Genomic DNA, 20,247 nt, shown 5'->3' with positions numbered 1-20,247 from the left:
CGCAACTAAGCAAGTAATACTAAGCGCCCCGTGATGAGTTGAACCAGCCTAAAGCATAAATGCATGTATCTCTAACTTCACTGGGTTGGTTTCCAGGAAAGCTGGTTTCACAGACCCCAATTAGCATTAACCTTGCACTACTTTAGCTTAATTAACATTAGGTAGTCCAAGGTTAGAGCTAATATGGGCCCGTGAAACCAAGCATTAATGTAGATATTTTTGTGACCGCAAGAAGCGCTACTGTCAGTACCAAGCTTGATCGCGTTTAGCCGATGATGTAATCAAACCTTTGGAACACTACAATAGTTTGAATTAGCAATGGTACTGACGTTAGTTCAAGCAAATGGGTCAAGCTTGGACTCACGCATCAATTGGACTGAATTTGGCACTGCACGCTGCAGTTGAGCCTGGGAGCCAAGTGCTTATTATGAATGTATATTAATTTGAATAACAACCGCTAAGGTCTCACCGGCTTTTTTTTTCACTTTTATTGCCCAACAAGCTATTGTCTGATTTTAATTTGATATCCAAAGTGTTCCCCTTTTTGATATGCCTATGCTCTGTAAAATGAAAACTGGGTTTCAGTTTCTGGTTTGTGAGTTTTAAAAAGTGTTAAAAAGACACGAGCATCAAGATAACCACATTTGAGGTGTTTGCTGATACAAACCTTCTGCGTTTTTTTTTAAATTTTGTATTTTGTATTTTGTTATTTTATTTACCGTGCATAGTTACAGCGAGACTGGGTCTGGCTGCCTGGAAAAGATGCGCACTTGCGAGACGCGAGTCAAAAATTGAACAGGTCACTAATCCTGTTTGACAGCAGGGTCACGAAATCCTGCAGATAGCGTTTTCACAGCGAAGCGATGACGTTGCGCGTGGTAATACTTCGAGCGCTCTCCTGTTACACAGATTACTTATTCATTCGCATTTGATCGCTGCATTAGATCATTGCATCATTGCAGGCTTGCCGTGGTTACTGGGCATTTCAAGACAGCAAACGGGAATCATAAGCAATGATCTTATTGAGAGGCTAAGGCATTACGCTCATTTAACATTGTGGGTCCTATTATTAACTGACTGAATTGACGATTTCAAGGTGGGTTATAAGATAGCAAAAGCGTTTTGAAACGAGAATAAAATACTCTTTAAAAACTAGTCAAATGAAAAGTAGAGAGTCCAATCCAACTGAAATGGCATAATATGGGGTTTATTTCAAAGACATTCCCAGGAAAGGAGTTGGTATAAGGGCCTGCATGAAGCACATATAAACACGTTATTAAAGATATCTATGCTTATTAACACTATCAAAAAATAGCTCTGAACTAACCCTTATACGCTACATAAGAGCCAAATAGTGTGAGCTGGCAATGCTCCAATTACACCAAAGGGGTTAAACGAGGAGTGCTATGAATTGAGTTTTAAACCATTTAATTAAGAGTGTCCTTAAACAGCTCTGCTAGAAGCACATCCCAATCAAACAGGTTCACACTGGCTTTTATTACAGTTACTAGTTTGGTTTGTTTCTGTAGGCTAGTAGGTTATACAGTTTATAATATAGTAGGTTATACAGTTTATAACAAAAATGTTTGCCATTTGTGTTACTTGCACCTGTAACATCTTATATGAGTTGTGTGGTTTGTATTGTACGGAACCCTGAAGAGACATGCTGTGGCTTAGAAAGCGGGAAGCATGTTACTTTCTAGAGATACAAGCGCCCTCTAGAGAAATAAACAGATATAACACCAGCTTACAGAAGTTAATATCCAGTTAATCCAGTCTCCAGTTTTAAAATAAGACTGGATCAAGAGGCAAAACCGTAACTATATGCTTTACAATTCAATTTTTATTCCACAAGAACCACTGTTAGCCACATTTTGAAAATGCGTGCCTGTTTTAGCATACTTGTCTGTTTATTTTCAATATTGATTTTTTCAAGAAAGGGATGTTACTTTGATTTAGAACATTTTATTTAGGAGCCCCATTCTTCTTTCGAGGCATTTTTTTAGCACAGTTGAGCTCAGTGGAAGATTACTGTATAACGGGGTTGTATGTGTTTTGACCATTATCGAGTCCATGATCCACAATGAACTCTATACTCTTTCAAATGCGTGTTTGATGAGCCAGGAAATAAATCATAGAAATAGGAAGACACAAAATACATTTTCTTTTCCAAAAGAATATTTATTTATTTATTATCGTTCTTTCTGAAAAGTGCATCAAATGATTTTACAAATTAGCAAAATGCATAATTAAGACATGAAACACAACTCAGCAAGATTTACAATTGCACATTGTGCTGCAAAGGGAGACGCAGTCGGCAGGCATTTTATAAAGCAAATGTATAAAAATTATTTATAATTCGGATGAGAGAAGCAGTTTTTGAAAAATGTTGTTCCTTGATGGCAGGAGGTGTTGGGTTTGGTCGATTGGTATTTATGCCTTAACGAGGGAAGCGAACTCTGTAAAATAAAATTTAAAAATAAATAAATAAATAAACGTAGCTTATAAAAAAACAATGATATCTGAAAATCAGTACCATTTGAAAATCCTTGTTGACCACTATTTTAAACAAAGGGTATTGAAAAACTCAACATCTGAAGAAATATTCAAAACTGCTCTTGAGTCAAATGCTCACTCATTCTTTGTTTCTGTCTCTTACCATCAACTCCGATTTTGCCGTCACCGTCGGAGTCACCAGCGTTCAGGAAGGCCTTGGTCTCAGCGTCAGTAAGAACTCTGGCTCCAGCGGCGAAGTTCTGCAGAAACAGCCTATAACAAAATAAACAGCACCACCGTTAGTGGCTATTCAGCAAACTGTCGTGTGCTTATTTTAAAAGTTAGATTAACTGTAAGAATATGTACGTTGCAATAACTAGCGGCAGCAGACCACGAGTTATTTTGGAGACCACTTTCATTCAAGGGTGGTTTTCTGAAATAATGTTCCTATACTACATAGTGCCATATTCTGTATCTTACTTGAGTTAAGGTCATTCTGACTCGATAGACTAGGAAGTTTGGAACTACCATCGCAGGTGTAATGTATATATGGGTTAAGCAGCATATTGAACACAGTGCAGTCAGAAGTGAGACTTACTTCAGTTCATCCTCCTCAATGAAACCGCTCCGGTCCTGATCCAGGATTTCGAAGGCTTTCTTCACGTCATCAGCAGACTTGCCGCTCAGGCCGACGTTGGCAAAGAAGACCTTGTAGTTGAAGGAGTCAGCGGCTGTAAAATACATCGTACAAAACGCAACATGGTCAACAGGTTTGTGCTTCTGCCTCAAAACAAGTCAAGTCGCCCTGTGTGCCACTAAGACGTGTTGTACCCATTCCAACACCCGCATTGCATTGGGAAGACATTCACATCGTCACAGCACAGCACTAAAGGCTCAGGCTGTATAAATTGTGACACACAGTTCAGTAATAATGTCACAAGTGTAAGATTTAGTTGGTAATACCTTGGCATGCCTGCAGTGCTGCAGTAATATCTTCATTCTTAAGAAAACCGACGAAGGCCATTTTAGCTGCATAAAAAAAAGCGGCGTTAAAATACATTGTAATATAAGTGAACAATTGTATGACAGTGCCACGCTACTGTTCACGGTTTCTATGCATATTGCTTTTTGGTATTAACCTACTGAAGCCTATAAATTACACATCCGTAGTACAAGAAGAAATCAATTGCTATGACACGTTGTGTCTCTTCTAAAGACAGACTTGAAGGAGTTGCCTGCATTGGCCGCAGACCCCTATGAAAGTGGTATTAAAACTCCATTGCAACTGCTCGGTGTTCTGGTCTCAGTTCCATAGCCCCTTGCAGTTGTGTGGGTCGCAGTCCCATGTCACTGGTTATTCCAATATCTGAATTCACAGGATGAACATGCAGTAGGTTGGCATCTGCCATTCCATCCGTGGAAGTTCCCAAGTTCATTTCATTTCTAGGCCGCCGCATTCAGAGCATTGACACATTTCATTAGACCTAGATCACCCAGAGACTGTATTCAGCAAGCTCCAGATCTGAAGCCTCTTGCCTTTACTCACCTGGATTCTCCTAAAGGCTAGGGAACAATCTGAGGGAATGAGTCGAGCAAACTTCAGTGCTCAGTAAACCTGTGCACCGTGTTTATATACTATTCTCCCGACTCGAAATCTGAGGCATAGTGTAATAGACACCATATGCAGCGTGGCTGGTTTAAAAATGTGTCCAGTAGTCAAACTGGTCTATTTTTACCTACATAGCCGAAGATGCTTGAAAGGTGCTACTTAGCAAAAGTCCTTAATATTCGGTAACGCTAAGAATACACGATGCTGATTGAGATGAAACATTAGTTGTTGCACTCAGTGACTCTGTATAGACACATTGGACAGTGCCATTACCAGAACGCTCGGGCAACGATGTGAAGGGTTCTCCACGTTTCTCGATGACAACAATTTCCTGAGCTCCCAGTAGTCTGTACTGGTCGACCAAAAGTATATGAAATGACAACAAAGCAAAATTCCATCACGGGTAAAATACGTTTTCTCTCTTATTTAAAATGTTAACAGTTTTGTTTCATTGGAAAATTTCAGCTGATCAAAAGGATTTTCTATGCGTATTTGTGCTATACGGATTGTGTATAGTGTACAGTTTAAATGGAAGATCAAAGGTGTTTGAAGAATTAACATCTAATTTTAAACTCCACCACAAGGTAGCAGCACTAACGCCTGACAAGCCAACTTTTTTTTTAGTTAAATATTACATGGACAGCACACAGTGCTGAAACTAGAACCTTAATTTTATGGCAAGTGATCATTTAGAGATATCTCAAATTACATATCTTGAAATATTTCGAGATATCTGTAAATCATTTGCAGATATCTTTAAATTAATATGATATATCTGGAAATAAACCCTTTTGAAGATATGTCATTTTGAGATATCTAGAAGAAAATAAAGATATCTCAAATTGATTTACAGATATCTTTAAATAATGTTTTGCTAGCATTGTATGCAAACTGTGGAAATAACTTCCTGTTAATTTAGATTTCTCTAAATCATTTAGATATATATTTAAATAACTTCCTGTTCATTTAGAGATTTAAGAATACATTATGTTTTCTACAATATGGGATCTATCCTCAAGCACACAGCTAATATTTCCCTGGTGGGTTGGGTTGAGTAATGGTGTGCTCTATTCAAATTTGTGGCATGTGGGCTAATATGCAACAATACATGCAATTCTAAAGACCAAAACTGCTAGTTAACATCAGGTTTCAAACACAATAAAAGACAGATATCCACAAAGATGTTTTTCTGTGTTCTTCTGTGATGCCACAGTCCCTTCAGCATTCTTTAATTAAACCCACAAATATCTTATCTTACATACATATGAAGCACAACTGCAAAATTCAACACATTGTTAATATTGGCTTTAATGCCATTGTTAATACACTGCAACTGCATGTAGTTACATAGTAATTACATTGTAAAAAAACAACCAATGTCTGCAAAGACAGTACAACATTTAAAAGGACAATGTTGTAGATAGGCATGTTATTACATTGTTACTACACATGTTCCTTTATGTTTAGCGTGTTCAATCTAGGGTTTCCATTTGCAAATTCTGCATGAAAAGATACAGCACCCTCATAATTAAACAGGGTTACTAAAATATATTAGAAAATGAATTGGAGATTTCCTTTAACCTGATTGGCCAATAAGAGGGCTTACATCTCTGATAAGAGATTGTGAATGTTTCAAACTATGTTTAATCACTGTTCCAAATCAATCCACTCAGAGATACTTACATACAGTATTGTGTATTTTACTTTATTTCTGATTGTTGAAAGAAAATCTCCATTCTTAAATTGTACACTCTGCTTGTTGACTGTCAATGTAGACTACTCTGCTTCCTCACTGTCCTATCTATCTGTTTACATTTAGTACAGCCAATAAATTACAAAATACATAAATCATCGATAATAGTGTTTGCTGTCAGCGGCAATAATATCACAATAGCAACTGGTCTCGGTTTGAATAATGAGTTGAAATCAAAGAACTTGAAGCAGTCTGATTACTTTCAGCAACTTTATTTAAGCATGCCACAGTAACAACACAGGCACGTCGCATCTCTTCTAAAGCCAGGAGAAGGAGGCTTTGACTTTATGAACACACACTGTGAACAAGTAACTGAACAAACAGCATGATCAGGATTAACACACGCTCTGATGAAGCCCAACTGAAGGCTTAAGAGACAGATGGAATTCTACGAATATAGAGCTCTTCTTTGGGTTCTATTGCTTAATTAATACAATATTAAATAAATAAACACACACACACACACACACACAGACACACACTCACATACACTCCCCCCTACAATCCCCCCCACACACACTCATATACATACACACACACTCCCCCCCCAACACACACACTCATATACACACGCTCTCACAAACACACACACAATGTTCATGGAATTCCAGGTGTAGTTCTTATGGAATGGTAAAAAAGACAAGCATGTTTCAGTTAGGCTATATGGGCTGCATTGTCATATGATAATAAACGTGTTCATTTGTGTACATTGTTTTTATATAAACCCCAATGAAATCATATCATGAAATAGTTTGTGTGTGAACCCTAGCTCTAGCCCACCCATGAGGGAAACAGGCTGGTATTCCAAATAAAAAGAAAATGACAGAACAGTGTGTTCCAAAAGAAGATGTATTCTTTTGTCATTTACCCTTTCTGAAAGTGCATCCAAGATGTTACGTCAGCACAATGCATATTTAAGATATAAAACACAACCGAGCTACATTTACAATGGTTATTATGTGGGGCAATGTTGCTGCAAAGGGAGAAACAATGTCCAGGCATTTCATAAAACAAATGTATAAAAATTCTGTGTAATATGGATGAGAAAGGCAGGTCTTGGACAACGTGGTTACTGGTTCCTTCAAGGTAAGAGGGTTGGACTTGGTCTGTTTATGCCTTAACGAGGGCAGCGAACTCTGTAAAAGAAAAGAAAAGAAAAAAAAGCTTTATAATTAAGAAAAACATATTACCACTCAAAATGCAGGTACTTTGCAGTTTTAAAATTATATATATATATATATATATATATATATATATGTGTGTGTGTGTGTGTGTGTGTGTGTGTGTGTGTGTGTGTATGTGTGTGTGTGTGTGTATGTGTGTGTGTGTGTGTGTGTGTGTGTGTGTGCGTGTGTGTGTGTGTATGTGTGTGTGTGTGTGTGTGTGTGTATAAATGTAAGAATGGGCTGGATTTGAGTTTGTGGGGTTCAGCAGATTACATAAAGAACTATACAACAGGTATTTAACACTAGCGCTGCTCTCACGCAGTAAAGGCACCTCCTTAGGGACTTTAATCTATTTAAAAGAGATCTCTTACCATCAACTCCGATTTTGCCGTCACCGTCGGAGTCACCAGCGGCAAGGAATGCCTTGGTCTCAGCATCAGTAAGAACTCTGGCGCCTGCAGCGAAGTTCTGCAGAAACAGTCTGCCAAAAACAAAGTGAATGAAAATGATTAGCTTGAGACTATCATACTGCCCGTTTTAGAGCTTTTATGGCACACCATAGCTTCCCAAGAGGTGTCAAAAGCAATAAAATAATAGCTGGTACATCCCATTTATAGCCTAATTCTATCCAGCAACCAGATGTAGTGGCTATTCCAGCGAATGTATAGGCTACTGGTCCAAATGTTAGTTATGATATTGGGTAGAAGTTCTAAGATGTTTACACTGCTGATGATATTGGGCATATGGTTGTGCAGTTGAACGTGAGACTTACTTCAGTTCATCCTCCTCAATGAAACCGCTCCTGTCCTGATCCAGGATTTCGAAGGCTTTCTTCACGTCATCAGCAGACTTGCCGCTCAGACCGACCTTAGCAAAGAAGGCCTTGTAGTTGAAGGAGTCAGCGGCTGTAAAAGGCATTATTATTATTATTATTATTATTATTATTATTTGTAAAATTGTACGTTATGATATGAAATAGCAGGCAAGTGATATATTTTAGTGAAAAAATGTAATACAAACTTTAACATCTGGTCATTAAAAGAAAGTATCCAAATGATTACAAAAAATCATATCGACGTTGACAAAAAAAAATCAATAAAGTTTACATCAAAATAAGTCTTGCTGGGGTGATTATATACACCTTTATGTAACTGTCGTTCTGAAGGTGTAATTTCCAAAAATACTTTCTACCAGTAACCCTAATGAAGTGCTGTAGTTGGTAATACCTTGACACTCCTGCAGAGCTGCAGTGACGTTTTCGTCCTTAAGGACACCCTTGAAGGCCATTCTTAGCTGCATGACAAAAGAAAACAAAAAACAACACAAACATGAATATATTTAAACAGCATAATGCGTTCTTGTAATGTCTGCCTACATTCACAAAATCTATTACAATAAAAAGAACAATAACAAACTGTTTTCGACACTGTTTTCTAAGGATACTGTGTGGTCCAGTGGTTAAAGAAAAGGGGCTTGTAACCAGAAGGTCCCCGGTTCAAACCCTGGCTCAGCCGCTGACTCACTGTGTAACCCTACGCAAGTCACTTAATCTCCTTGTCTTCCGTCTTTCGGGTGAGACGTAGTTGTAAGTAACTCTGCAGCTGATGCATAGTTCACACACCCTAGTCTCTGTAAGTCGCCTTGGATAAAGGCGTCTGCTAAATAAATAATAATAATACACTTTTGATTTATGAAAGATTCATTTTATAAACCAACACAGGTCTGCTTTTTAAAAACGAGGTAAAACTTAAACTTTGCCTTCATCAGTAAAAAAATAAAATAAAAATAAAAATAAGAAAAAAAAATAACTGCAAAAGCAAAAATGTTGGTTCCACATTGTTCAACAAAAACCTCTCCTAATGTCATCAATCTCCAGTCCAGATTGCATTTGTTCGGAGTTTCAGCGCAAGGGTGCCTCTCAGTTCGGTAGCAGTCTCATTCCACTGGTTAGTTATTCCAATAATAAACTGAATAACCAGGAAACAAAGTTGTAGGTTGACAGCATGCCTTCCCATCCGGGGTACTTTTCTTTTTCTGACGAGATTTACATTTCAAAAGACAAACGGTTCTGAAGCCTCTTCAAACCACAAGTCTTGAGTTCATGTTAACTCACCTTGGTTTCTACTGAAGGCAAAGGGAAAATCTGAGAAAATGAGTCTGCAGTGAGACTGTAAGACTGCGCCCTCCTTATATACTTTCCCTCCGAACCATTTACAGCAATCGGAGAAACGGTGTAATAGACACCATACGCATTGGATACGATTGCCTTCTCAAAAATGTGTCCAGTAGTCAAATAGATATATATTTTTATCTGTATAAATGAAGATGCTAATAAGCATGTGCCATGTATTTAAAAGAAATGTTCTGAATATTGGAACCTCGATATTCTGCAACCTAATGGTAAAATTAATTGTTTGATTTATCGTATCTGTGTGTGCGTGTGCGTGTGCCAGAGTGTGAGGGGAGGGGTCTGCTAAAATAGATTTTTGATACAAAGTAATGACTACATCTTCGTAAACATTTCTAGAAGTTTTGCTAATCTCGCACATTCAGTAATCCATAAGCCTTGCTGCACACTACCACCCTCATTCCGCGTACTGTTGTCTGCAAGAGGTACAATAAACGCTCCCTCAAACCGATGAACTAACTGTATTGGTATTTAAAAAAAAAGTCTGCTAAGTAGCAGCGACACCCCAATAAGGATAGCAGGGCAGCTATAGTGGGAAGTGGCGCTGCAGTTTTAGCCTTGAGTTACAAACGAATTCCTGTTATCGCAGAAGCAGATGCAATGCTTTGCCTTTAGGGTAAAAAAACAACCTAACCCAAACCTAAACACTATATGCAGCGGTAACGGTTTATCCAGTCCCTAACACTGATAGTACTGTCTGTGGATGAGACTTTTGGCTGTTCAAGTACAATAAGTGAAGTTTTTCCTTTTTTCAAAAAATACATTAAATACAGTTTCTCGATTGCTTAAACACATTTCCTGAAACAATAGCCCACGTTACCAAAACAGTTAACACACAAATCAAAACGGTCTTGTGGTTTGCAAAACTTTAAATGCTTTGCAAAATGCAATAATGCTTTCAAACCTCAAAATACATGTCTCCAAATCAAATATTCACAATGAAAAGTTCACATGATCAACCATTTCACAAAAGTGCAATAAATTCAAAATATTAACCCTTTTTATTAATTTTTTCCTCATACCATTTCTGCTCTTTCACTCTTACATACATGTTACCTATAAGTGTATATCTTTTTTTTTTCAGTAGACTTAGCCCCAGATGACCTAGACATCACTGAAAACTTGTATATAAAATCATAGTTTGCTATAATTACAACAGAAAAGAAACTTTTTTTAAAACAAAAAAAGGGATTTTACAGGTATTCAACATCCAGCCTCTGATTTCAGTCAGGCCACATGGTCTTATCAACATCACAGAGAATCTTTTCTCTGGCCATACACCGAGAAAAAAGCTTCTTGCATGGCGGAGCCACCCTTGACAAGTATCTGCAGTGATGTCTTGACATGCCTTCTCCATGACCTGGAGAAGTGTTGCCTGCTCATGCAGATTACGATCATACACTTTCCAGCGCCAGGCAGAAAAACACTCCTCTATGGAACACCATTGAGAAGCGTGCATGAGCTTCAAACCACCCTCGGACAAGCACAGAGTGGTGGAAGCTGACATTGTCCCATACAATGACAAAGTTTTTTTCTGCATACTTTATCAAACTATTTATTAAGCACTGTTTAAAATCTGTTTCAAAAGTTGTATATTCAATACTTAACGCCCAGTTTTACTTATGTTTAATCCCCCAGCTGCGCACACTTGGACACCTGGCCTTGGGTATCTAAACACACCAAGGTTTGCCAGAGAAAACGTTTACAGTGTTTTTATATTGCCAGTAGGCTACTAGCGAGTCTTTTGAATCTACCACTGGCTCCAGGTTTATATGCTCCAATCTGATAACTCCAAGACATTAAACATAAACGTCCGTTATTATTTAAATATTGTACAGATATTGCACAGTCTAAAACTAATTATTATGGGGTTGTATTATTATCATATCTGTCACGTCAACACAGAGGATCATGGAATATACATTGGGTTTAGAGTAAGAGGAGGAGCAAATGAATTGTTTTATAACTGGGTGTAGTTGGCAAATTACAACCTGCAGCACGTGACAAATAACGACAGGTTGGATGGTGCAAAGGGTGGATTTGCACAATGGCCTATGCAAATGTGCCTCTTTGCATCTCTTCTTGGAATATTTTGTTTTGATAATAAGCAGAACATGCATAACATACCCTTTAAATGTATATTTTTAAGAATTAAGCATACATCTTATGCAACAGATTATAAACGTATTTTAGTATTTAAATAGGAGCACTGCATTATTTTTTTCTTTAGGTTGTGCGTCTAACAAAAACAATTAGACTAACACGGGGGTCTCACCTGTTAAAAAGCACAGCTGCATGTTGTGCAGGGTAAGTCAGGGTTCACGTCCTGGCTGTGGAAGTCGTTGCTGTTCCCCGGAGATTCTGGAGAGTGCCTCGTATTGGCTCTGGGGGCAGGGTAAAGGAATATCCCGTAGAAAGTGTCCTGAGAGCATCAGATGATCTGGGGCTTTTGCCAAGAACTCCCACCTTTCACTTCCAGAACTTGGCAACTGTGCGAAATCAACTCACCCTGAGCCTAACCCAAACCCAACCCTAACCTTAAGCAACCCCAGCCCTAAAACCTAACCCTAACCCAATACCACCCGATCTGATTGAGATCAGTCGATCGAATGGGACGTTTTTCAAGCAAAAATCATGCCATAGGAATGGGCCAGTAGGTACCTACTAGCCTCCCAAGCGCTTTAGTGGATGTCAGATGTAGTAGCCGCTTGAGGGTGCTAAAAAGCAGTGTTGAAATAATAGTAAAAATGACTTTAATAGTAACACAGTTAGGTTTAGGGGTTGAGATTAGGGTTAGGGGTAGACATTAGGTTAGTTGTAGACATTAGGTTTAGGTGTAGGGGATAGATTTAGGGGTTAGTAGGCTAGTAGGTACCTACTGCCTACTAACTAATGGGCTGATTTTTGCTTGATAACGTCCCATTCAATCGACTGATCTCAATCAGATCGGCTGCAATGCCTAACCCTAGAACCATTAAGAATCATCTGATGCCCTCAGGACACCTTCTAGCGGATATTCCTTTGTGCTGCGCTCTGGAGCTCCGGCGGGTTAGGGATTCAAAACCGGCAGGGACTGCTTGTCGTTAACGCGCTTCAGCGAACCCTGCTGGCCAGGCTCAGGCGGACACCTGCAGGCTGGCATCGCGATGACATCCGAGTCCCTGGGTGTAGAAGAGGAGGCTTGGTCGTATCAGAAAGGGGCCCACTAAACCCTCAACTCTCCTGAGACGTGTGGGGAGAAAATCGGGGTCAAATAATTGGGCACACTACATTTATAATTATATATGTATTTAAAAAACAAACAAAAAAAAACCAAAAAAATGTGTTTAGAATCCTATTATCTATGCTTAATTTAATCATGTATGTTTTTTTGTACTCAACTTGAACGTAACAGCATAACTTACTTAACAGTTACCTAAACCAATGTCTGTCGTGTAGGCTTCTAAACGTAATAACATGAGCATATGTTGGTATCCATTTACATACTGGTATTTACTGGTAGAAATGTTGAATATGTTTTTATATCAATGTACAAAACAAAACCCTGCATAATTGGGAAGCATAGTTTCTATACCATTACCCTGCCTTAGCTATGGCTGTATACTGCATTTAGATCATATCTGCTCCAAGTATACATTGTTTATAAAATTGTGCAGCCAGCCTTTGTCTTTCAAACATGTATTTTAAAATGCTTTAAGTTGTGTTGTTTAATGTTCTGTAGCCTAATTATGTTTTCCTATCTTATTAAATGATGTAATTTGCCCTTATCAAATAAAACATATATTTACAAAAATAATAGGCAATATGTTTGTAGTTGTAAATTGTGCCCCGGCAATCTATAGCACCGTATGTGACCACAACCATGCGGTCCAATAATGTCCAGAATAAATAAGAGAAAACAACTTCATTGTTTTTAATTTTTAATTGTAAAGGATATCACAAGAGAAAAACAAGGCACTAACGTTTACAAATGCCATTAACTGTACAGAGTATTGCATAATACAAAGTTTCTATTGGCTGCTGGCTGTGCCTTTACTTCACCAAGGACTGGAATTCTGAAAAGAAAAATAGAAACGATTCGATCAATTGAACGTCATGTCGTCTCTTCATTCATAGCTGTATGCCTATGCGATTCTAATGGAATATTCCGGTGCTTGTAGATTTGCAGAGTCGTATACCAACCAGAAGTAAGGACTAAGATTCTAAATTGCCCTTGCATCAGAATCGAAACAGTCTATAGTCGAGAAATCAGCGTGTTCCAATACTTTACTCTATAATAGTATATTTAGTTCCTTAAATACCATCAACTCCGATTTTGCCGTCACCGTCGGAGTCACCAGCTGCGAGGAACACAGCGGTCTCTTTATCAGTCAGAGCTCTGGCGCCAGCAGAGAAATTCTGCAGAAACAGCCTAAATAAAGAAAAACAATTGAGATGAACAACCCAAAGCTGCATTTAGTTGAGATATTGGTGCTTTCGCCATTCCTCGAGTAATTTATTTTAATGTTAAGACAATGTTTACTGGACAAAGGTTCATTTCATTAATAATGAATACAGTTAGCAGCAGAATATTGTTCAGTTCATTTGATGCACAGTATATATATATATATATATATATATATATATATATATATATATATATATATATGTGTGTGTGTGTGTGTGTGTGTGTGTGTGTGTGTGTGTGTGTGTGTGTATCCCACTTACTTCAGCTCTTCTTCCTCAATGAATCCGCTCTGGTCCTGGTCAATGATTTTGAAAACTTTTTCTGTATCTGCAGCAGACTTACTAGCCAGACCAACCTTGGCAAAGAATGCCTTGTGATTGAAGGATTCCGGAGCTGTTATAGAAGTACATCTTTATGAATCATGTACAGTAAAGCCAGCGTCCCTGTCCACTCCACCCCTACAGACATGTCCACTCAACTTTAATATGCTATTCCTCATTATCAGTTTACACGCTTTCTATGAAAGATGGAAACGTTAAATTATACCCCTCACTAAGAATATCCCATTCATAAGCTGCGTGTATCACTATCATACAGTGCACGTGTCATATATAGACATGACTTAAGTGTAGTTGCCTAATCTGAAACTAAAATGACCCATACTTGTTTCCATATATACGCCTTCATACAATTAATGTCAGTTCTATTTTCTGTTTCTAAAGAAAACATACTGTGTTTAACACATCTCTCCTCATCTGCTACCTTGCCTGCGGTTTCCTGGGGCCGTCTTGTAAACGGCGTGCTGTGCGTCCTCGAGGGCTTAGCACTGTGAGTAAAAGTTTACCTTGGCAGTCCTTGATGGCTGCGGCGATATCCTCGTCTTTCAGCAGTCCGGCGAAGGCCATTTTCAAACTACGAGGAAAAGAGACAGGTGTGTTGCATTACCTGGCACACTCAAAACACTCATCGGTCGAGAACATTGGGCGAACAGTGAATATTTGTAATTTATTGCCTGACTATACGCCGAGGGATTTACTGTTGTTTTAAAGAAAGAACAACAAGAACAGCAATTATAAAAAAACAAAACAAAAAAAACCTTTAGGTTATACCACTGCCCATCAAAACTTTCCTGCGTAGGCCTACTTCATGTGCCCATTTGAAAACAATAATTGTTGAATAAATAAACAAATACAAAATAAACAATCAAACAATTGGTAGATAGTTTGACTTTCATCCAAAAGAACAATAATCCATACACAAATCTTCTATTAGTAAAAGACCTCAATGTCGATAGATAAAGGAAAGCCCAACGTGTGCGCTTGACTTGCTTTGAGTTCCAGTGTGGCTACACTCCATTACGATACAGCGGTCGCGCATCAATAACACCCATGTTGGTAGAGAAGACTTGACAGTTTTGCTCCCCTCACGACATCAGTTTTAGAACTCACCTCTTGGTAGTTTCTGGATTGAATGCAAAGTGAAAACGAAGACGCTGCTGTGCAGTGTCTATCCCTAGACGGGACCGGCTTATGTAGGCTAGAACCCTGCCAGCTAAACAAATTGTTCAACTAATATCACGTGTCCAATAGGAATGTGCGTATGCCTCCGCAAACACATGGTAACACATGTATGTAAAATTATATTGCCTATTATTTATCACATATCTTGGCGAGCAATTCAAAATAGCATCCCGCGTATGCAAAAAAAAAAGTTAACTGCCTGCTTATGGATTGTCTGACCCCCCACGATGCGTTCAAATTCTGCTCACTGCGCAACTTTAAGAAGACGATGACATGATTGTCGGGGCATAATGACTTTGCAAATAATCCATCAATACAAGTTGTCATATTGTAATTGATCATTAAGGCAATGCAGTTTAAAGGGAGCTGACGTATTTGATAATGTATGCTTTTTACAGAAAGGGGAATTAACTAGATAATAATAAAATATATTATTATTGTTCAGTTCATTATCATCCAGTTAATATTATTTAAGAAATAAATAATACTGCAACTTGTCATAACAACTCATATCTATGTTACCTAACTAAATAATAAGAGATAAGGGCGTCGAAATGGGTAATTACGGCAGTTTGCAGTATATAATTTATTTATTAATATGCAGTTATTAATTAATTACTACTACTACGACTACTACTACTACTACTACTACTACTACTACTACTACTACTACTACTGCTGCTAATAATAATAATAATAATAATAATAATAATAATAATAATAATAATAATAATAATAATAATAATAATAATTGTTGTATAAGGTCAATGGTTGAATTCATTTTGTGGCTTCAGAGACCGTCTACTCTAAAGGATAACTGCTTTACATGCCAGGAGCCCTATATTTGCATTTTAAATAAAACATTTCCGACCTTGCGGGTTGTCGTTGACCCGACCTTTGTACTAAATAAACACGCTACTACCTGAATGTCACTGTTGAATAACTCTTTGTCTTTGAGAAGCGATTCATATTAATGTACTCTTTATTTTGTAAGGTTAAAAAAACGTTTTAGTCGCCCTACAACGTAGTTATACATACATGCATACCTAACGCTTGAGGTGTCTTTCGAGCATTTATAAAATGCGTCCCCATTAAATATATCATTTATGTTATTATTTTTCCTGCAGTAAATAATCTTTATATCCCTGTGACGATAGGCTTCATGTACAGTAAATGATCTGTGGGTTGACTTCTATTCTCCACAAGTACAGGCGCCACTACATTGAAGCCTAAATACCCATTTATTTAATATTTATACACATGGTTTATATTTATGCATTCTCATTATGAGACAGAAAGAAAGAAAAAAAGAAAGAAAGAAAGAAAGAAAGAAAGAAAGAAAGAACGAAAGAAAGAAAGAAAGAAAGAAAGAAAGAAAGAAAGAAAGAAAGAAAGAAAGAAAGAAATACATTTTAAAGAATGAGTTAATATATTTAGGAGGCAGTGTGGTCCAGTGGTTAAAGTTCAGGGCTTGTAACCAGAAAATCACCGGCTCAAATCCCACCTCTACCAGTGACGGTGACAGATTCAAATCCCACCGCTGCCACTGACTGACTCACTGTGTGACCCTGAGCAAGTCACTTCACCTCCTTGTGCTCCGTCCTGTGGATGAGATGTTAAATCAATGTCCTATTGTAATGACTGCATATACAGTTCAAGGCCTACCTCTGTAAAGCGCTTTGTGATGGTGGTCCACTATGAAAGGCGCTATATAAAGATATTATTGTATTTAATTTATTTCCGCAAATATACAGTACGAATGGAAAATTACAGTTATTAAATATTTTTCACACTATAAGAAACATAATATAGGCTATGTGTTTGATTAAAAACAGCACGGTATATTTTTAATGACACCGTGTACATTCAGCGCAAAGGGAAATATTAGCGCTTACTTATTTTATTTTGTCATTCTTAATTATTTAGCATTTAAAACCTATTGGTCTTTATCTTTCTTTGCGTATCTTGTTGTGCTTACTTAAACATAAAAAAACATTATAAAAAAGTATGCAACGAATTTAAATACACTGTATTTATAGGCTATACAGTGTAATGTATTCTATTAAAAATAACATTTAGATGTGTTGCATGAGATTTATTTTGTTTTTACAGGATACGCTTACAACATGCAATTTAAAATTAAAATATAACTTTAAGAAAAACAAAACAATGAGAAACCCGTCAATCATGCGTCAATGATTGGGTTGCTAACTCTGTTAATGTGGCAATTTGTTTGAGCAAAATAATCATATAAACTGTATACGACTACATTTCAGTCTTTTTTGGAAAAAATATCCTTAATATGGATGATAGAGAAGAAATAAACCATGTAACATTACTATTTAAGCTGGATAATCAATCGTACTGTTTCGGTGAGTGTGTGGTCTTTATCACCTAATATTGACTCGATGATCTATTAAACCAACTTCTGTTAATTCCAAGATATCGTTGCTATTTTAAATCTGTTTTTTTTAAATCTTATTTTATGTGAATTTCATATGTTTGTAGCATCTTTTGTTTTTGTACTCATCTGCTTGGGAGAAATGTCATTTCGTTTTCATTCAAGCAAATTAGATTGCTGTTGGCATAATTTCCATGTTATGAAAACAGATGGCTCAATTTACGCTGATAGACTTTAAAGAATAGATAGATAGATAGATAGATAGATAGATAGATAGATAGATAGATAGATAGACTGATTGGTTGTCATAATGTTAGGCTGTGTACACTAAAACAAAAATAAGAAGTCAGAGAATCTTTTTTTTGTTGCAAAAGTATTTATTTTTTTCCCTCTTCCAGCCACAATTGAAACATTATGTTTGGACGATATCACAGAGCACCTTCCATATTAGGACTTGAAACAATATGGGCTAAAATACCTGCACACAGGTGGAAAGCTGAAATGGTTCCAACAATGTAGCTAACATACAGGGATTTTAGGAATGACATTGGTCTATAAAAACATACAAATATGTGCCTTTAAGACTGCGAGGTTTGTGGGGGACGTGACGAACATGAAGAGTCAGTTCATCTTGGTCTTCAGTGATTTATGCCTTGACCAGGGCGGAGAACTCTGTAAATAAAAGAAGTATTAGCTTTTTTAATCCTTTGAAATACATTTGTTTGCAGTAAAAGAAGAAGATGATGAAGAAGAAGAAGAAGAAGAAGAAGAAGAAGAAGAAGAAGAAGAAGAAGAAGAAGAAGAAGACAATATATGTAATATTTCTTTTTATATTATTAAAAATAATCTGAATATACTTGTTGCCCAATTTTGGCTTTGAAACAGGTCCCCCTTATAGTCATGTAATATTAGCAGCACATATTCTGACATTGCCGTTTATTACCTGGAATGTTGTACATGTACTAAAAATAAGTGAAAGTGATTATAGCGTCAGGGGTACCCTATCGAACTCTTCTGACGTCACAACCCTAGTATTTAGGCTTTACAATGTGCTAAATGAGGTTCTGATGGTTTTGTGGAAAGGCCTTTATAGTTCTTTCCTGCCTCTTACCATCAACTCCGATTTTGCCGTCACCGTCGGCATCACCAGCGCTAAGGAAGGCCTTGGTCTCAGCAGCTGTCAGGGCTCTGGCGCCTTTGGAGAAATTCTGCAGAAACAGTCTACAAAACATAATACAGGAACATCACATCTGAATTTCCATGTACCAGAAGAAATTAAAAAGATGTCATTTGGAAATTAGCCTGTCTGCTCACTCATTGAGTGCAATAATCAATCAATGTGTTCAGCTTTTCTCAAAGGATATATGACTGGTATGTTGGTTGCGAGATATCTACTTACTGGAGTTCTTCCTCTTCAATGAAGCCGCTGTTATCCTGGTCAATGATTCCGAAAACCTTAGAAATATCTCCCGCGGACTTCTTGGCAAGACCAACGGCAGCGAAGAAGGTCTTGTAGTTGAAGGAGTCAGCAGCTGAAAACAGAAAATAAATTAAAATTAATCAAACAAACTTTTTTTAATCAAACAAACTTTTTTTTATAGCACCTTTTTCGACAATAACCAATCAATCAATTTTATAAACAGGTGCCATAAATTGTTTGTCAATAATTACATGCATTGAAATAAGACGTTGGCACACATCGACGTGTACATAACTATAATTTAATTTAATTTAATTAATTCCCTTAATCCACACTTCCAGAAAGCACAGTAAGATAAGAGGTTCTCACCCTGGCAGCCGCTCAGAGCAGCGCTGATGTCAGCAGCGGCGAGCACGTCAGTAATGGCCATTGTGATGCTGTACAGAGAAAAAGGAGTAAAAGGACGATTCCAATTTTTAATTCCTTGGCCTGTTACTAGACTACCAGGGGTGGGTCTAGGAACAGCAAACTGCTAAAGAATGGTTCTTCTCTACACTGATCTCGTTTTGTAGGCTTTGCACAGAAACAGCTGTCATTAGCAGGTGCCTGTGCTTCAACCACTTAAACGTGGCCATCTCGTCACAAGGTAGAAATACAGGCTATTGTCCAAAAGCTTTTATGATCATCATTTATTACTTTATTTCATTATTGCATTGTCAATATGTACATAAAAAAGCCAATACCAGAATACAAGATACATATTCACACCTTTATCTACTCCTCACCCCCCCCCTTTACCAATACATAAAATACTATTTGTATTATCGAATATTATGTGCAGCACTGCGTTGACTGATCAGTGCACTGAAATATTGATCTGAGAACATTAGTTGTAGCTTACGTTTTTTGAGGTCTTGTTGACTGCACAGGAGGAAAGCTTGCTGTGTTCAGAGAAGTCGCTGTGCCAAAACTGCAAGCCCTCATTGCTTATATACGTTTCGTTGGGCGGATCATATACAGATTTTGAGTTTGGTCGTCATGAGGGAAGATTGGTGTCCAATTTCGTTGCCTAACTGAATAACCTGAACTATTTTTATCTCCTGGGAAAACATTTGATATTTTAAAATGAAAGGGAATAAGGAGCGAAGATATATGAAATGGGCTAGTACTGAATAACTTACTCATTTTGCTTGGAGAAAATTGCGTATTATAATATTTTTGATGAGTAAATATTGTATACCACATGC

At 37.5% G+C, this 20,247-nt stretch overlaps 4 protein-coding genes across 4 annotated transcripts; all 4 read right to left on the bottom strand.

Moving 5' to 3' along the window:
• Positions 1–2,160: 2,160 nt before the first annotated feature.
• LOC117418394 (parvalbumin-2-like) lies at positions 2,161–4,154 on the bottom strand. The gene is made up of 5 exons (XM_059035519.1): positions 4,043–4,154; positions 3,460–3,525; positions 3,095–3,227; positions 2,660–2,769; positions 2,161–2,459 (listed from the first exon to the last, which is right to left on the bottom strand). Exons 2-5 carry the CDS (start codon positions 3,518–3,520, stop codon positions 2,434–2,436), a joined length of 330 nt encoding a protein of 109 aa, XP_058891502.1. The 5' UTR covers positions 3,521–3,525; positions 4,043–4,154; the 3' UTR covers positions 2,161–2,433.
• Positions 4,155–6,054: 1,900 nt separating this feature from the next.
• LOC117973481 (parvalbumin-2) lies at positions 6,055–9,257 on the bottom strand. Its single transcript, XM_034926052.2, has 5 exons — positions 9,138–9,257; positions 8,251–8,317; positions 7,797–7,929; positions 7,396–7,505; positions 6,055–6,994 (listed from the first exon to the last, which is right to left on the bottom strand). Exons 2-5 carry the CDS (start codon positions 8,309–8,311, stop codon positions 6,969–6,971), a joined length of 330 nt encoding a protein of 109 aa, XP_034781943.1. The 5' UTR covers positions 8,312–8,317; positions 9,138–9,257; the 3' UTR covers positions 6,055–6,968.
• Positions 9,258–13,119: 3,862 nt separating this feature from the next.
• On the bottom strand, positions 13,120–15,240 carry LOC117973483 (parvalbumin-2-like). The gene is made up of 5 exons (XM_034926056.2): positions 15,108–15,240; positions 14,504–14,571; positions 13,920–14,052; positions 13,514–13,623; positions 13,120–13,267 (listed from the first exon to the last, which is right to left on the bottom strand). The coding sequence occupies exons 2-5, from the start codon at positions 14,562–14,564 to the stop codon at positions 13,245–13,247; spliced, it is 327 nt and encodes a 108-aa protein (XP_034781947.1). The 5' UTR covers positions 14,565–14,571; positions 15,108–15,240; the 3' UTR covers positions 13,120–13,244.
• Positions 15,241–17,936: 2,696 nt separating this feature from the next.
• On the bottom strand, positions 17,937–20,028 carry LOC117418243 (parvalbumin, thymic-like). The gene is made up of 5 exons (XM_034031055.2): positions 19,902–20,028; positions 19,370–19,437; positions 18,980–19,112; positions 18,692–18,801; positions 17,937–18,252 (listed from the first exon to the last, which is right to left on the bottom strand). Exons 1-5 carry the CDS (start codon positions 19,982–19,984, stop codon positions 18,227–18,229), a joined length of 420 nt encoding a protein of 139 aa, XP_033886946.2. The 5' UTR covers positions 19,985–20,028; the 3' UTR covers positions 17,937–18,226.
• Positions 20,029–20,247: the final 219 nt, after the last annotated feature.

This window comes from Acipenser ruthenus, chromosome 13, assembly GCF_902713425.1.
Source record: "Acipenser ruthenus chromosome 13, fAciRut3.2 maternal haplotype, whole genome shotgun sequence".
Taxonomy (NCBI): Eukaryota; Metazoa; Chordata; class Actinopteri; order Acipenseriformes; family Acipenseridae; genus Acipenser; species Acipenser ruthenus.
The sequence above is the reverse complement of the archived record's forward strand: the minus strand, read 5'-3'. Positions and strand labels throughout refer to the sequence as shown.

Excerpts from the sequence above, each read along its gene's own strand:
- LOC117418394 (XM_059035519.1), bottom strand. The coding sequence starts at position 3,520 with ATGGCCTTCGTCGGTTTTCTTAAGAATGAAGATATTACTGCAGCACTG. Across the intron at positions 3,228-3,459 it reads AGCACTGCAGGCATGCCAAG|CCGCTGACTCCTTCAACTAC; the intron begins GTATTACCAACT and ends TGTATTTTACAG. Across the intron at positions 2,460-2,659 it reads CGGCAAAATCGGAGTTGATG|AGTTCGCTTCCCTCGTTAAG; the intron begins GTAAGAGACAGA and ends TTTATTTTACAG.
- LOC117973481 (XM_034926052.2), bottom strand. The coding sequence starts at position 8,311 with ATGGCCTTCAAGGGTGTCCTTAAGGACGAAAACGTCACTGCAGCTCTG. Across the intron at positions 7,930-8,250 it reads AGCTCTGCAGGAGTGTCAAG|CCGCTGACTCCTTCAACTAC; the intron begins GTATTACCAACT and ends TGCCTTTTACAG. Across the intron at positions 7,506-7,796 it reads ATTGAGGAGGATGAACTGAA|ACTGTTTCTGCAGAACTTCG; the intron begins GTAAGTCTCACG and ends TGTTTTTGGCAG.
- LOC117973483 (XM_034926056.2), bottom strand. The coding sequence starts at position 14,564 with ATGGCCTTCGCCGGACTGCTGAAAGACGAGGATATCGCCGCAGCCATC. Across the intron at positions 13,624-13,919 it reads ATTGAGGAAGAAGAGCTGAA|GCTGTTTCTGCAGAATTTCT; the intron begins GTAAGTGGGATA and ends TTCTTTATTTAG. Across the intron at positions 13,268-13,513 it reads CGGCAAAATCGGAGTTGATG|AATTCCAGTCCTTGGTGAAG; the intron begins GTATTTAAGGAA and ends TTTTCTTTTCAG.
- LOC117418243 (XM_034031055.2), bottom strand. The coding sequence starts at position 19,984 with ATGAGGGCTTGCAGTTTTGGCACAGCGACTTCTCTGAACACAGCAAGC. Across the intron at positions 19,438-19,901 it reads TCAACAAGACCTCAAAAAAC|CATCACAATGGCCATTACTG; the intron begins GTAAGCTACAAC and ends TTCTCTGTACAG. Across the intron at positions 19,113-19,369 it reads TGCTCTGAGCGGCTGCCAGG|CTGCTGACTCCTTCAACTAC; the intron begins GTGAGAACCTCT and ends TTCTGTTTTCAG.